Genomic DNA, 16,558 nt, shown 5'->3' with positions numbered 1-16,558 from the left:
GAGCACTGAAATGAAAAGGGAAAGCTAAGAATGTAGTAGGAAGGGTTGAGTTAGAATGAAAAAACGGATATATTCCCCGTCTTTGCTTGGCGGAGTGGTATCCTACATCAATGGCCAGCGGAATCAGACTGACTTAGATACCTAAAGGTCATGGCCAGTCAATGAGCAGGTTATCGATATCCTGCATAAAGGAGTATATGCTTTTGTGACGGGGTATCTTACGGACAAGTGGCTGCAATGAGCTACAATTTGCTTTCGGGCCATATTTATAGGTGTATGGTGTGGAGTGACTGACTATGTAAATTGGAGCAATTGTCATCTATTAAGGCTTCTATCAATGAAAGACCATAAAAGCTAGAACAAACTATGATAACATGCATATATAGCGCTAACAAATGCCGGTATCGGAAATGAGCCAATGCTTCGTCTGAGCCTCATAGTCCTGTCGCTTGAGCAAAATAGATATGGAGAGCTCAGGCAGTGATATCGGCATAAGCGCTATCGGTAAGCACTAGAGCACTGAAATGAAAAGGGAAAGCTAAGAATGTAGTAGGAAGGGTTGAGTTAGAATGAAAAAACGGATATATTCCCCGCCAACCTCCACTCCGCCAAGCAAAGACGGGGAACACTACCACTTGGAGACATTCTTATTATGGTGATGTTCATACCCCGCAATTTATATGTTTTAACGTTAGCACTGGGAAATAAATATACCCCGCGATATGCGGAGACTCTTGATCTGGTGGATTCTTATTTCTTATTTGTTCTGACCTATCCACGTGGACCCTAGCAGCAGCGGTGAATATAGCCCGATTCATTCGATAGATCTTCACGATAGTTCCTCATGGACATTATAGTTGCCACTCAATACAAAGTAGTCGTGGATCTCAAACGGAAACTTATTTCATGGCCATGGTTCCCCGCTACTCAACTTGCTTACTACCTCTCCTATACTCTGGATGTATATAAAATAGGGGTGTTCCCTACGTCGATTGTGGTACCTGTGATTCCATAATATCCACAAGCTTTTCCTTTTCAACCATGGCGACCTTCCCACTCAATGTCCCACCAGAACTACTGCAAGAGCTCTCAAAATACACCACGCCAACAGGAGTGGCCGATTATGCCGCCCTAGCCCTGATAGGAGGAATTGGAGCCACATTCCTTTCCAGAGGACGACTTTGGGACAAGCCAGACCCATTGCACCATCTCTGGTTCGAACGGCCCCAGTTAAAGAATGGTGGACAAGCTGGTTCAGCCAACAAGGAGACACGCAACATCGCACAAAAGCTGGAAGAGACGGGCAAGAATATCGTGGTATTCTGGGGATCGCAGTCCGGCACGGCAGAGGGTTTTGCCCACCGTCTTGCTAGGGAGATCTCCATCCGCTGGGGCCAGGAAGCCATGACTGCCGACCTCTCGGACTATGACCCGATCACAATTAGTGAAATCCCTAACGTCAAGTTGGCTATCTTCGTTGTTTCCACCTACGGCGAAGGAGACCCCAGCGATAATACAGCGGAATTTTGGAGCTGGATCTCTAAAGCCAGTGATGTGTCGCTCTCCAACTTGCGATATGCTGCCTTCGGTTTGGGAAATACCAACTACAAGTTCTACAACCGAGTTGTCGATGTTATTGTTGAAGGGCTGGACAAATTCGGTGCCCAGGCTCTTATGCCTGTTGGAAAGGCAAATGATGCAGAGGGGGCAACCGAGGAAGACTTCATGTCATGGAAAGAGGATCTTTTTGTGGTCTTCAAAGATAAGTTGGGAATGCAAGAGGCCGAGGCCAGATATATCCCGAGCCTGAAGGTTGAAGAAGACGAGTCTCTTGAGCCAATCGACCTGCATCACGGTGAACCCAACAACCGGGCTGAAGCCCCAAAGGCAGCGGCTCAATCCTCCGCTGTCCGTACTTTGAGCATTTCAGACTCCAGGGAGCTCTTCACGTCGTCTACCCGGCACTGCCTTCACATGGACGTGGACCTGACCAGTCAACCAGAGCTGAGCTATAAGACCGGAGACCACCTTGCCATCTGGCCCGGAAATCCCGATGTTGAAGTCGAACGCCTACTTGATGTCCTCGGAATCTCCTCGCGCCGCGATATCCCACTTGGTATCACGGCACTCGACTCAGCAACCAAAGTCCCGATCCCAACCCCGACCAGCTCCATCGCCATTTTCCGTTACTACCTCGAGATCTGTGCACCCGTCAACCGCGATAACGTTCGCGACCTGGCACAATTCGCACCCACCCCAGAAGCAAAGTCCTATCTTCTCGCGCTTGGCAAAGACAAGGACGCATACGCCAGCTTTATCGGTCGCACACACATCAACCTCGGCCGACTGTTGCAGCTAGCATGCCCTGACCGGCCTTGGAATAACCTCCCACTCTCATACGTCGTCGAAACACTACCCCACATCCGACCGCGATTTTATTCCATCTCATCAAGCAGCATAGTCTCGCCCCGCAAACCATCCATCACTGCAATCGTATCAACAACCCCTCTCCCAGAAAACCCCAACGAGCTCATCCACGGTGTGACGTCCAATTACCTCCTCGCCATCTCCCAACAAGCGCGCTCCCAGTCCCATCCCAGTGGAATCACCTACCACCTCAACGGCCCCGGTGACGCACTCCAAGGCGGGAAAGTCTTCGCCCATATCCGCAGAAGCAAATTCAAACTCCCAGCTCTGGGCAAGACGCCATTGGTCATGGTCGCAGCAGGAACGGGTATCGCGCCCTTCCGGGCATTCTTATCTGAGCGTTGTCAATTGCTCAAGATCGGTAAGGAAGTTGGACCGATGATTCTCTTCTTTGGATGTCGGAACCCCAATGAGGATTACATCTACCGCGAGGAATTGGAAGAAATGCAAGCTGTGCTGGGTGATCGGTTGCGTATTGTCACTGCCTTTTCGCGATTGGAGGGGACGCCTCGTCAGTATGTGCAGGACCGGGTTGGCGAGTTCGGGAAGGATGTGATTGAAGTTGTTGAGGAGGGTGGTAATATCTATGTCTGTGGAAGAGCTGGTATGGCTCGTGAAGTTGAGAAGGTTGTTGGACGGACGATGAAAGAGGCTAAGGGCTGGAGTGATGATGAGGTGAATGGTTGGAGTAAGACGATTAAGAAGAAGAATAAGTGGCAGGAGGATGTTTGGGGGTAGTTTAGTTAACGGTATAATGCAATCAGTTATCATTATTTTCCTGTCGTGAACTCGATGGGGGGTGGGAAGCCTTTTATATCCCAATCCGTGCCTTCCTAAAATGGACATCCTTGCACTTTCCCTATATCAACACCACCTGGGCCTCAGGGTTTCCTTTTTGAGAAGGTGAATGGCCGATACAATACTTTTGACACTCATCTCAACATCTTGACATCCATATCATCTCGGAGAATTCTATTCTCCGCAGCTCCGCAGCTACACTCCCACAACTTCTCGATCCAGATTTACTATACACCTCACCTCCAAAAACCAATAATACTCGCAATATACCATCTAGTGGCCGCAGTCATTAAGTTGACCTGCCTCCACTTAAAATGACTCCCCATGACCCAAATCGCGTCGCGAGCATAATGCTCTCATGGCACTCACTCGACCTCGTATCATGCACCAACCTCCAGACCCTATGGGCTGGGTACGGACAAATATGCGCCATCACAGCGCGAGCCAAAACCTCCAAAGCAGCCGAACACCTCAGCCAACTGTGCGGGGTAGAACCAGGCGACGCGGGAACGACATACCCGCTCATCCTGAAGCTGATCTCACCGCCCCGAAAAAGCGGCAGCACTGCCGATGAAGGCCACCTACGAAAAATGCTGAGCTACGAGGTAGAGCAGTACTTCTATAGCGAGGTCGTTCCGCGACTAGACCCCGACATAGGCATAGCCAAATGCGTTGCGTCGACGCGCGATGTTGACGCGGCGGACTCGTCGGAACTTAAAGGCCTTATGGCTACGATTATGGTCGATCTGCGTCCTGAATTCCCCGTCGCGGGCGGCAAGAGGGGTGCACTTAATCGTACACAGGTGCGCGCCGCGCTGGACTGGCTTGCTGGTTTCCACAGCCGCTCGCGGGGTCTGCTGCCGGCTAGTCTTGATGAATATGTTCTGCCGCCACTTGAAGAGTGCAGTAGAAGAGAGAGTTCAGACAAGGGTGTTGGCAAGGGGCTTTGGCTGAATGGGGGATATACGTATCTCGCGACCCGGCGTAAAGAGTACGCATCTCTTGCGGAGGACGCGGACTCGGAGTGGTCAGATGCCCTGTGTAAGGTTTCGGAAGGGTGCTCGCTATCCGTTGCGGAGATGGTTGCGTTGTTCTTAACGCCTTGTGGAAGGGCGATTGAGTCATATATTCACGGCGATGTCAAGTCGGATAATCTCTTCACGACGACGTCCGGCGACAGGGTGGCATTCTTTGATTTCCAGTATGTCGGTCTCGGTCTCGGAGTCTGTGATCTTGCCAAATTGTTGACCTGCTCGGTTCCGCTGCATATGCTGGTTGATGACAATGGGGTTTTGCCCCAACAGCTGTCGATGTGTGATGGTGAGAAGGTACTGCTAGAGCGGTATCGTATGAGTCTCCTCCAGGATGAGGAATCAGAGGAGTCAGAGCTCTACGAATGGGAAGCGTTTAAGCGACACTGGGAGACGGCTCTGGTTGACTGGTGTAGATTCCAGGCTTCGTGGGGCTTTTGGGGAAATACAGAGTGGCTCGAGGCCCGTGTGAGATCAATCTTGAATGATCAGGGGTGGAGGGATTGGCTGTTCCAGAGTACGCGCAGTCGAATGTAGGATTGCTATTCCTCTATAAGAAAACCATACAAAGATGTTCTGGAGTAACGACCTCGTAGAGAATATCCCTGCCCCTCCAATGTTAGGCTAGCCCCAAGTCTTAAATATTCCTCGGAGCGGTCCTGCTTTCACGGGAGATTCCGTGGGGCTTGTAAAGGCGTTTGATATCCGCCATGAATGGTGGAGTCGACCGTTCCTCTTGACCCGGAATAGGGACATCGGCCTAGCCTCTGTCCGTCATGTTGCTTCACCCCCGCATCCCCTACTTATCGTCTACCAACTCTCGGTCCTCCCACGCGTCTTACTCCCACGGGGCGTCCAGGCACCTCGCTTCACAAAATGTCTGTAACCCTTCACGCCATGTCGCAGCTATAAAGGTTGCTGATGAAGTGGTCCGCAGACATCGAATGCAGCTGGAAGAACATCCAGCTCGCACTGTTCATGGCCCCCTGTGAAGTCACTTGACCTGAATCAGTTCTGGGGAGGGGAGGGAGAGGAATCCACTTTATTGCGCTAGGTCGTCCGCCATCCGCCATCCGCCATCCGCACAAAGCTCCGCGTTGTCTGGGAGTGCTACGGACCTACCGAGAGACCATCTAAGTCTGGGTCCACGGAGTGTGGACATTGGAGCAATCGTAAATTGTGGACATTACCGTGGACGTCGACACATGCAACCAAGCGGCTTTTGACGCCAACGGCAAAATGCCCGAGCAAAAGGCATCCATGGAAAGACACAAGACACGACAGGCAGAAAGGGGACCAAGCTCGATTTCAAGTTTCCCAAGCGGCCTGTCGGCTTCCCCAAACGGTCATTAGGTGATGTATGGAGGTGCCTGAGCCTCACACGATCGACGCCCAAGGGAAATCATAATTGGTCTATTATCATGGTATATGCAAACAAACGGGGGTATATAACTATATCGGCCTCCACGCTTGCACAACTTGATTGTGCATATATCCCCACGGCCAGCCGTCTTCCCGTTCCGATCGGCGAAGAAGATCAATCAGCAAATTCTGGACAACTGGGTCTTCAACCCACGAGGTGCCTGGGGTCATATCAGTATTGATCTCAATCAAATTCAAATAAGACCTACAAACAAAAAGAGCGTGGCAAGCTGTGATACGCAGTGTAGGATCGTCGTCGGCAGACACGGCGATGCCAAACATGAAATTAAGCGTTTCAGCCAGGTCATTCTGTGAAGGTGAGCATACAACCAAGTAACTCGAAAAAGGAAAACGAACCCTTAATTTGACCGGTTGCTCTAAATGCAACATACTCCGATCGTAGAATTCCAGTTCGCGAATGAGCATCAGCGATTTAGTGAGACAAATGTGTTGAATCGCAGTAGCTAGACATAAATTAGCATATCACCCCCGCAAATGGAGGTATGTCGCATACCATGCCACAAGCTCGTATACCAAGCAACAGGAAAAGGCTTTCCGCCCCCAGGATCCGGCGGCGAAACATGCAACGGCACAAACGTATCAGGTCGACCAAGCTCCCACTCAAGAATGCGATGTTTGAGCGCAGTCTCCCCCACACTCCCGATTCTCCCTTCATGGCTTCGACCCGGGATATTGTAACAAAAATCGATAGTCTCAGCCAATAGCCATATAGCGCGATTTGTCCAGTCCCCGTCGCTGAGGGCCGGTTTAGCGGCCCACCATCGTCGCAGGCGGTCATCGAACGGGGCGAATGTGAGCCGAAGGCATTTCTGGTATGTGAGCGCGAATTGGATGTCTTGAATCACATAGGCCCAGAAGGAAGCTGATGCAAGTCCGCCGGAGATAGCCGAGTCCACGTGGGAACTAACGTACACTGAACCGGCCAGGAGATGGTGTTGTTGGTCGTTTGGGGGACTGTGGGCTGTTGGGTGCATTGCATTAGCCGGGTAATTATTTTGCGTTGAAGATGTTGTCCACGCACAGGAGATTGATTCGAAAAATCGTAGAATGACTGTTGATGAGAGGAGGATATCGATGCCGATCATGAACTCGGGCTTGTCGAGGACTGGCAGCATGATTGAGATGCACCGCTCATGGTATGCGTGTGCGACTTCGCAGGCGATGGAGTTTGTTGTTCGGGATAGGTGACATGCTGACACTGCTAGACATGCGTACAGTAATAATGGGGATTGAGTCGCGCGCTCTATGACATCCGTTGAGAAGTGTCGTTCGGGATTGAATGCGTCGAGCTGGGCTGTTAGTTTAAGGGTGGGGAATTAGATCAAAGGGACTGACTTACCCACGGCGCTAGGTACTTTTGGAAATGCCGCAACAGAAAGGCCTCAGTGAGATTGGATAGCCTCGGCTGACCAATGGGCGTGGGCGTGGTAGGCGCACGTGGCGAATTCACTGAATTCGATCTGGAGCCCAATTGGGATCCTGCGGCGTAAGGAGGAATGACGAGGTTCGGAGTTGCCAGAGCAGAATCCATCGTAGATGGTGGTGTCGAACGTGCAGACGACGACCTTGAAGATGATGCCTGTCCTGTCACAGGTACAACATAGTATTCAGCTGCCGTCTGATCTGTTTCATCCTTGAAGTCGACTGCGTGAAATTAGTATACTGACAATAGCTCCGAAGGCTATTCCACGTACAGTCGGAAGACGTATCGACCCAGACCTGGTCGTCCGGGAAAGCAAGATCGCTCTCGCCATATCTTGGAGGCCCCTTTCCTCGCAGGGAAGGGTTCTGGCCGTGTCGGAAAGAGACCTCTTCAGATTTCCCGGGAGCCGGGACACATTCGCGGCCAGAGCGTTGACAGCGGAGACATTTCGAACCGGATTTGTCACCTATTTCTGTTAGTCACCGAAGGAAGAGATTGTAGAACCCTCGACATACATTTGAGATGGCGCAGACGACATGTGAGGCTGACAAGGCGGGTTAGTCGAGGTCGAATTTGTGTAGCGAATCAAAAAAAGAACTGACCATCCCCTCATTACGCAGTCCAAAAGTACAATCACAAACAGGGAAACCTTCCAGAAAGCATATCCGGAATGCCAGGCCCGAGGGTATTTAGATAAGTAAATAGGGTAAGTCGCCCAGTCCGACTATCAAACTCATTCATGGCAATGTCCATTGGGTCAACGTACAGAAGTTGAGACGGGGTGGGTACAGAATAATTGGCAGATCACTAATGAATTGCGTATTCTTTTTTGGGGTATTTTCAGCGGCTACCTCCGTACGTGGGTTTAGTTGGAGTTTAGTTTGAGAGGAGAGAGCTAACAGTGGTTGGAATGTTGAAATAGCGGGTTTCAAATGTACTGGAAATTGGCTCAAATCTCATGAGGATAACCCGAATTGGAAAACGTTCAGTGCCCGAGCTCCTCACGCCAGTCCAACAATTTCCACCGTGCCAGAGTCTGGGCAGACGTCTGCTGGTTCTGGTTGGGTGAGCGGCTCCCCCACGTATCAGACTAAGTTTGATCGAAAGGCTCTGATCGTTTACCGAACCAAAAGGATCTTGGGGTCACCGTCCATGGGTGTTCCGGTTCCGGTTTGAATCGGGTTCTCGGCATGCGACTTGGCCGAGATGTGCGAGTTTATTGCTGTCATGGCCGAGACCTCCTTTTTCCTATCCTGACATACTCCGTCTTCCATTATCTGTGCGATCTACGGCATAAAAGGAGGTATATTTCAAGAGCAGACTTCTGGTTCGGATGGGGATGTCAACCAATAACGTGAAACTGGAAAAGGGGATGGTCTCCATCCAAACCGGGACGGTTGGCATAAATCGGTAAAAGTCCGTGTTTTGTCGCAACGTTAACAAAGGACGTGCAAGGCGTTCAACAAGCTTCAAAACAAATTAGGAACGAAATTAGCGTTGAAGTATTCGAGTCCCAGTTTTCATTTGCCTAGGGGCCTCACCGGCCGTGGTTCAGGCACCCGAGTACGGAGTAGAAGAGAGCCCCTTTAAGCCAGGAACATCGATCTTTCAGAGGGACTTATTATTTTGCCCATTGTACCGGGAATCTCCGTGTGTTGTACGGAGTACGGAGTACTGACTCAACAAACCATGCTTTCCAAGGTTGTGGGTCAATGAGAAATGTGAGATATTCGGTTGTTCATTTCACCAGAACCTTTGGGAAAAAGTACTTCGGACCAGTCGAACCCTGTCGATCTTGGAGGTATTTTCCTATGAAGAGGCGATCCCAATCCCGATGGTATAAAGTTAAAGCCGAAAAGTCCGAACGCCAAATTCTAAGCAAATGAGACGTTGCATCTGAAGATGTGGGGGGCATTTTGGTTATCAGCTGCCTGTTTCGGCCAAATCCTCCCACGAAAATCCACTTGATTATTAATCATTTCATCAGAGCTTCAGTCCACGGTTCAAGAGAAGTGAGGATGGGAAAGGAGAATGAAGGAATGGATTGTGGAGAGACGGAGACAAAGAGAGAGAGGGGGAGACAGACGTGTTACGATAGTGAAGCCTGGAATTTAACTTAGATATTAATAGCCTTGAATATGAGGCACCAATGCACCCACACCGCCAAGCCATTCGTCGTTCAGATTGTTGATGTGTTTTCGTTGCCATGTCAATTGATTTGAAATATTGCCCAAGTGGCTTTGCTCATTCGATCTACCAAATTCAAGAATGGCCGACCTACTTGTAGGCTCCTCTGGTTCGAAGATGTCCTGTCGACATTCTGATTCTAGACATGCAGGTCCGATCAATGGCAGTGCTTTCTACCGGTATTCCACACTTTTGGCGATTGCGGCCCTCAAGGCTTTCCGACCCTTTAACGGAAGTGTCCTTATGTTGACAGATCGAGTTTGCGTCAAGTATGGGCCGTGCATACATTATCCAAAGCAGCAACTCTGCGTTTCATTTCGCAGACTGCCTCTATCCCAGTCCCCAAGGTGCTACGCATGTTTACGCATGGCGGTTATACATATATCTGATAGAAAGGATCAAAGGCGATATAATTCGCAGTCACTGGGTTTATCGAATGATAAGTCCAAGACGAAGCTTCTTACCAAGTTGAAGAAAATGATCGGGGAGATACGTGAGCTCGAACCCGTGGAAGGGATATGCGTTGCTTCTGTTAACGGCGGAACGCTCTTTGATTGACGCTTACCAGGTGCTTCCCTACGGTTTGGCCCTTTTAGCAGTGTCCAAGATTTTCATCGACATCTACGAGATGACATGGATTTGATCCAAGGCTCAACCTGGCAGTTCAGCAGCTTATTAGGGAACACGATAGAGACTAGCCCTATAGTATTCACTCATGGTGACCTTAGCAGTCTTAATATTCTAGCCCGTGTGGATGATATTGTTGGGATCATTGACTGGGAAACCGCTGGTTGGTACCCATCTTACTGGGAATAAATACACTGCAGCTTGCCAAGCTAATCCCCAGAACTCATTTTGGATCCACGAAATTGATAAATTTCTTTTTCTATGCTAGGTGAGCTAGTAATGGAGCGCATTCGCCAAAAGCACTTTGGAGATATCTAAAAGGCAGCATGCTATTCGCACTCTATATATATAATGTACTCTTTCCGCTCGAGTATGTACCTATTGGTCATGGTTTTTGGTCTGATACCCTTCTTCCCAAGTTCCCATGCAATATCCCATTCAGGCCTATCTCTCAATTAGACCTGTACGCAACTTAAAATCTACCTCGTTTCACGCATTTCCGACAACACTTCCAAGTTTCTAATTTGCCCAGGTGTAAATATCATGACATAATCAAAATGCTTATATAAGCCAGATTTAGGGCCCCGGGGCTGCCCAGAGCATTGACCCACCGATAAGCCTAGGCGTTATCGCCCTGGCGTGTGACCTGAAGCTATTCCAACTTCCAAGTTTCTTATCTTGGCTGGTCATTGTTGGCCTCGTAGCTCCTGGAGAGCTTTGAATTGCACAGCTGCACAGGTGCACTACTTAATACTACACTGAAACTTCCAAGGTTATTTGTTTTATCCCAAAGCTATAATGCCATAGCAATGTCCTTAAACCGCATCTCCTTCCTTGAAGGATGGGAGCGCAACCCCGTCGCCTTTCTCAGCCACCCCGAATCCGACGATTCAGATCCGGACGCCTACCAAGATCTGCCCGAGGGGTCTGTGGCATCTTCATTTCCCTCTACATACAGCAGACTGAATTTCAACCCTTATGCGGGGCCAGGCTGGAACGAGAGCCCGGAGGATCTACAGGACGATCGATCATCGTTTTTCGGACCCTCATTCCTGGGTCTTTCCCCGACAACTACCCGAGAACGTGTGGGCTCGGTTTCAGCGCAGGGGCCGGGATCTGTCGAGCGGACTGTGCATGAGGATTCGGGCACAACCGTTCCTCGGAAGCAGCCCTGGGCTGATACTACTGGCGCTTATGAAGTGAGCGCTGCTAGGAGAGTTGGTAGGTTTGCGGGATCATAATCCTCTCTTTAATATAGAGGGATACGCTAACTCGTAAAAGCCCAGGTTTGCACGGCAGTTGTATACTGCTTCCTGGCTGCCGGGGTGGTTTTCGGCTTTGCAGCTCTCAAGCCCATCCTTATTCGAGAGAATGTGTATCGCAACCTCTGCTCCCAGGCGGAGCTTGAGAAAAATGTCGATGTCTGCTACGGGCAGGAGATTCGGTATGTTACTCTCACGATTGGAGATATTTCTTACTTCCATCTCGTACTTACATATCACCAGACTAAACCTGATGTTCACCATCGCCGCTGTAGTAACCAATGTCTCAGCCCTACCCGTAGGAACAATCCTAGACGCGTATGGACCCCGAGTCTGTGGGATCACCGGCAGTATCTGTCTGGCCGTAGGAGCAGTACTCTTCGGGACAGCCAACAAGCTTCCATTCGATGGATACACCCCTGGTTACTTATTCCTAGCACTGGGTGGACCATTCGTATTCATCCCGTCCTTCCATTTATCGAACACATTCCCCACACGATCAGGCCTGATCCTCTCAATGCTGACAGGCGCCTTCGATGCCTCAAGTGCTCTATTCCTGCTTTTCAGGCTGTTAAACGAACACACCCAGGGCCTCGTATCAGTCGGCAGTTTCTTCGCGGCGTACCTCATCGTACCGGTATTCATAACCGCCGCACAAATCTTCATAATGCCGCCAACATCCTACAAAACCGCCGGTGAGCTCGTACAGCACGCCGAAGCGCAGGTCGCAGACGAAATGCACGATCGCATAGACGACACCGTCAGTGACCGGAACGAGGGCGAGCGCCAGCGTATGGACAGACGACTCCATCGCCAAAGCATCGTCAGCCACATCCAAGATCTACTAGACGACGGCACAGCATCCGTAATGTCCGGCAATACGATCAACAACTCTGTCTTCCACACGAACATCGACACCGAAACCACAGCAACCCATCAACCTACAACATCACACTCCCAAATGCCCCAACAACCAACCCCCAATCCTGCTCCCGGCGGAATCTGGGGCGTTCTCCACGGCCACAGTGCACTATACCAACTCCGCACACCATGGTTCACACTAATAACCGCCTTCACAGTGCTAATGATGCTACGAATTAACTACTTCGTCGCAACACTACGCTCCCAATACACATACCTCCTATCGGGCGAGACAGCAGCACAAATAAACGCAACATTCGACATCCTCCTACCGATCGGCGGACTGATCTCTGTTCCGTTTATCGGGACGTTCCTCGATATGTTCCAGACACGCACTGTGCTATCCATACTGGTCGTGTTTGCAACTCTCATCGGCGCGTTGGGGTGCATACCGCATGTCATCGCGGCATATGGGAATATCGTTCTCTTTGTGCTGTATCGACCGTTTTATTACACTGCTGTGTCGGATTACGCGGCTAAGGTTTTCGGGTTTGCGACGTTTGGGAAGGTGTACGGGCTTATTATTTGTCTTGCTGGTGTTGGGAACTTTGCGCAGGCGGGGCTTGATGCGCTTACGTTGAGGGTTTGGAGCGGGGATCCGGTGCCTGTTAATGCTGGGCTTACGGTGTTGGTTGCTTGTGTTGGAGGTGGGCTTGTTGGATTTGTCACTTATCAGACGGGTGTCTTGGGTAGGGGTGATGGTGATGGTGATCAGGTTGTTAGGGAGAGGGAGCCGTTGTTGAGGAATGAAGTACCTGGGAGAGGGTATGGGGCGTGACATTATGGTTTTATATGATATAGGCAGCATTCTTAGGTTGTGCTTTGTTTGCCTTGTGTATACTACGATTACGCAGTGTATAGCCCGATTCCTATTTCTGTACCAAATAAGACACATAAATACTAGTTTATGAGAAGTTCTGCTGGCAAAATACGATATGGCGAACTGGCGGCTAGGTCTACACCTGGGCACTGCCGTAGTTAGGATTAATGTGAAGGGAACTGCGGTCGCCGATAAAGACGTTATCTCATATGTGTATCCGGTGTGTGGATAGGAGAAATGAGGATATTTGGAAAAGGATCCATAGCAAGACTGACTGTAATTTGCGATGAAAACATTGGAATGTTATGTATTATATCTCTAATGGTTCCGATCCAAACAGAGATGTACAATATACGGATGTATCCTAAACATCCAAAGGCGACAAGGCGTGAGAAAGCCACAGCCTATGTCGGGGAATATTATAATCCAAATCCAGACCCAAAAGCGGATCCATTTATCCTGTGCAATCCAAAAAGGTTAGAAAGAGTAATGACCCGGAGCTTGGGGTCAGGTGATAGGTGTTTCACAGCCCGGCGAGCTTGAGCAAGCTTATGCAAAACCGATATCCGGCGTGGTAGGAAGCACCGGGTGTATCTATGTATGCCTCATGCTCAAGTTGAAGCACGCTGCGGGTGATTGTGTATGTATCCCGGAAAAGAGCCCAATATTTTCCATATATCCATTCCAAAGAAAACCGAGCATGACAACGATAGTGAGAATGAGATAAGAGGGATGGTGGTAGGGAAACATAGGGAAGCTGGACTGCGTCATTGCAGCTGACGGCAGATCCGGAGAGGAAGCGGGTTCATTCGCGCTCCCCGAAGTTCGGAGAATTCCCCAATGATGGAATTGGGACTGCTCTCTGGCTAGCATAGCTGTACCTGCTAGCGTTCTCCTGCCAGAGAGTCTCTGCAGCGGTATCGCAGGCAGCATCGTACCACAACATGGACGCGAGGACGGCTTTGACGCTGGCCCATGAGTTCAAGCCAGTCCTGCGCGTTATATCTCCTAGAGCGGAGGCGAACCAGGCGCGCTCGGGGATACCGTTCGCCGCGATACCGCCGAGGGTCAAGACCCAGATAAGAGGGAGACGTGTGGATGGCGAAGACCACAGGTCGGTGGAGGTGGGTTGGAGGAGGACGGACCGGATAAGGCGCGCCAGAGTATTGAGGGGAGTATTCTGTGCGGGGATTGGGAAAATAACGCCGACCCCAAAGACTAGTGCCGCTAGACGGCAGGCTTCGTAGGTGGCGGCATGCGTGGGATGCGAGAAGAAGGAGTGGAGGTCTGAGGCCGGAGAGAGACAGAGGAGAGTATGTTGGGTTATGTTGCGTTGGTCGGTGAGCAAAGGGACATCCTTTGTGGAGTTCGAGCTCGCTTTAATGATCCCGATATAAGTGTGCACCGCTTGGAAAGCTTCCGCCATTTGTCGGGTGGCGCCAATTTCCTGCAAACGGGCGAATCCCTGGTCGACGTCTGATGGGCTGAAGCCGAGCAGTTCTTGGATGGACCAACCTAATCGGCTATCGACGAGGGGCCAGAAATCAAAGCATGGATGGATGCAGAGGACGCTGCAACTCATGATATCCGAGCTGTGGGTGGTCAGTACAATCAATACAAAAAAGAAAAAGAAAAAGAAAAAGAGATCGAGACATACAAAGAAATTGTCGCGGCCAGACCCTCTGTGGGGATATTTACCAAACCACCTCGCAGTTTGATCAATTGCAACAATCCTTTGATATGGACCATATTCGGTGGCAGACACCCGTAGACATCGATCCATTGTAGTCGCGGGAAAGGCGGATTAAATGGTGTTCGGCGGTGCTGTTGTGCCGACTTCTCCTCTGCTTGATGATGAGCCATGCAAATGACGCTGAGGAGGACAGCGTCGCTGATCGCGCGACTGGGGTCGCGAACAGCCTGGTTGATCAGCTTGATCGATTCCATTTCACACAGCTGCAGCGCGCGACGTTCCCTTGGTCCAAATACCGTACCCGGCACCCAGTTATTCTGCCATTGCACACGGAGGTGACACAGCGCACCAAACATGAACGCTGTAAACAAAGCCGGGTCCGCCATGGACAGATCGAACCACTTATTAGCCGCAGCTTTGACATTATTTGGTCGCGGAGCGAGTCCCGGCCACACAACACCTGTGAGATAGCGTTCTGACAGGTTGATTATATCTGGCTCGAAGTGCCTCGGGGCGGGGTATGTGGCGAATGGGTCAATGACTCCAGAGAGATTGCGTTCAAGCCGCTCAGGAGAAGAGCGATCATTGAACCGGATGACGGCAAATGCCTCTGAGGATAATCCGGTCACGGAACTCGCATCGTCGCTGCTACTGCTATCGCTGCTATCGCTGGCGTGAGACGGCGGAAACGGCGAGCCTCGGTACACAGCCGAGTTGGAGCGGGAGTCGAGCGCAAAGAAGCCTTGACCATGATTGCTCCCGCGATGGGAGCTTAAGGGACGTGAAACGATGGCATAAGAGGAGGGACCGGGGCCGGCGCGGTCAATGACGGGTATAGGGGGAACGGCATTGCGGACAGCTCGAGCACGCGGATTGGAGGGTTCGCCTGCGGATCTTTCCTTTGTTTCTGAAATCCAACGTCCGACATGTGCACGCACCAGACGTTGGGCTTTCAATCGTTCGGTCTCAGAGGAGGGTCTGGCATTGACAAAATGGATGGCATCCTTCTTTTTGGCAGGTTGTTTCTTTCTTGACGCCATTTCAGATCGTATCACCAGCTCGGTAAGCGGTGAGAGATGTATGTGATAGCTAGATCCTGCATGATCTTCAGAACGGGGAAAGAGGGTGCCCGAGTAGATTAATAGTGATGGGCATTGATATTGACACGATATAGCTCTATCTTGATCATCCCGTTTCTGTCTGAGTGAATGTAGCTCTTTGAAGTTGGAGTGGGGAAAATATGGGTAAAGAGGAAATAAGGAAGCTCGGGAAGCCCCCGTGACCGCAGATCAACTGTACTTTTGACTACAACTCCTTTTATGTGATTCTCTGTGATTTTGTGTGATTCGCTATTCTATTATTCATCTACTCTGTTATTCACTTAGTTCTGTCATATTAATTTAGTTTCATTCAAATTATTATTTACTATTACGTGCATTTCTGACGATCCGGTGGAGCCCTCTGCATTAGACTGCCAATAGTATTATGCACATATATTGCACAGAGCATTCTACTAAAATATTAGATCTACGGAGAGTACGGAATACGGAGTACATGTAGACACTTGTCATCTCAAACACTGCTAAGGTTTCAGGAAAAGAACTCCGTTGAATATGCAGATTAATCTTTCGCGGGGGGTTTGTTCCTTTCGGTCTTTGCATGGTCCCGAGTAATATCCCCTCATACCCCAGGAATTCCAGTATCGTGGACACGATTGCCACACATATTTTGTATTACCATACAGTCCCCGACGGAATTCAATCAGCACACCCGAGGTGAAACCAGGCAGATGAGGTATACTATTACGGTACTATAAATGTCAAAGCTTGACGGAAATAGCGAGATCCAACGGGCTTTAACCGTTTCTGACTGTACACATGAAAACGAAGTAAAAAAAGTGGTTCTGATGGGTGGGACCCCGTCGAT

At 50.1% G+C, this 16,558-nt stretch overlaps 5 protein-coding genes across 5 annotated transcripts; 3 read left to right on the top strand and 2 right to left on the bottom strand.

Annotated features, from left to right (window-relative positions):
• Positions 1-1,041: 1,041 nt before the first annotated feature.
• Positions 1,042-3,165, top strand: N7489_001534 (NADPH cytochrome P450 oxidoreductase family protein; the record flags this gene model as incomplete). Its single annotated transcript, XM_056707289.1, has 1 exon — positions 1,042-3,165. The coding sequence occupies one exon, from the start codon at positions 1,042-1,044 to the stop codon at positions 3,163-3,165; it is 2,124 nt and encodes a 707-aa protein (XP_056571591.1).
• A 374-nt stretch (positions 3,166-3,539) lies between these two features.
• On the top strand, positions 3,540-4,793 carry N7489_001533 (uncharacterized protein; the record flags this gene model as incomplete). Its single annotated transcript, XM_056707288.1, has 1 exon — positions 3,540-4,793. The coding sequence occupies one exon, from the start codon at positions 3,540-3,542 to the stop codon at positions 4,791-4,793; it is 1,254 nt and encodes a 417-aa protein (XP_056571590.1).
• Positions 4,794-5,708: 915 nt separating this feature from the next.
• Positions 5,709-7,735, bottom strand: N7489_001532 (Zn(II)2Cys6 transcription factor domain-containing protein; the record flags this gene model as incomplete). Its single annotated transcript, XM_056707287.1, has 8 exons — positions 5,709-5,839; positions 5,888-5,987; positions 6,036-6,142; positions 6,193-6,988; positions 7,039-7,343; positions 7,394-7,588; positions 7,638-7,666; positions 7,725-7,735. The coding sequence occupies 8 exons, from the start codon at positions 7,733-7,735 to the stop codon at positions 5,709-5,711; spliced, it is 1,674 nt and encodes a 557-aa protein (XP_056571589.1).
• A 3,010-nt stretch (positions 7,736-10,745) lies between these two features.
• On the top strand, positions 10,746-12,897 carry N7489_001531 (putative MFS transporter Fmp42; the record flags this gene model as incomplete). The annotated part of the gene is made up of 3 exons (XM_056707286.1): positions 10,746-11,157; positions 11,218-11,380; positions 11,442-12,897. 3 exons carry the CDS (start codon positions 10,746-10,748, stop codon positions 12,895-12,897), a joined length of 2,031 nt encoding a protein of 676 aa, XP_056571588.1.
• An 847-nt stretch (positions 12,898-13,744) lies between these two features.
• Positions 13,745-15,672, bottom strand: N7489_001530 (uncharacterized protein; the record flags this gene model as incomplete). The annotated part of the gene is made up of 2 exons (XM_056707285.1): positions 13,745-14,531; positions 14,597-15,672. The coding sequence occupies 2 exons, from the start codon at positions 15,670-15,672 to the stop codon at positions 13,745-13,747; spliced, it is 1,863 nt and encodes a 620-aa protein (XP_056571587.1).
• Positions 15,673-16,558: the final 886 nt, after the last annotated feature.

This window comes from Penicillium chrysogenum (assembly GCF_028827035.1).
Source record: "Penicillium chrysogenum strain IBT 35668 chromosome Unknown utg000001l_segment0_segment0, whole genome shotgun sequence".
Lineage (NCBI taxonomy): Eukaryota > Fungi > Ascomycota > Eurotiomycetes > Eurotiales > Aspergillaceae > Penicillium > Penicillium chrysogenum.
This window is presented reverse-complemented; position numbering and strand designations above follow the sequence as displayed.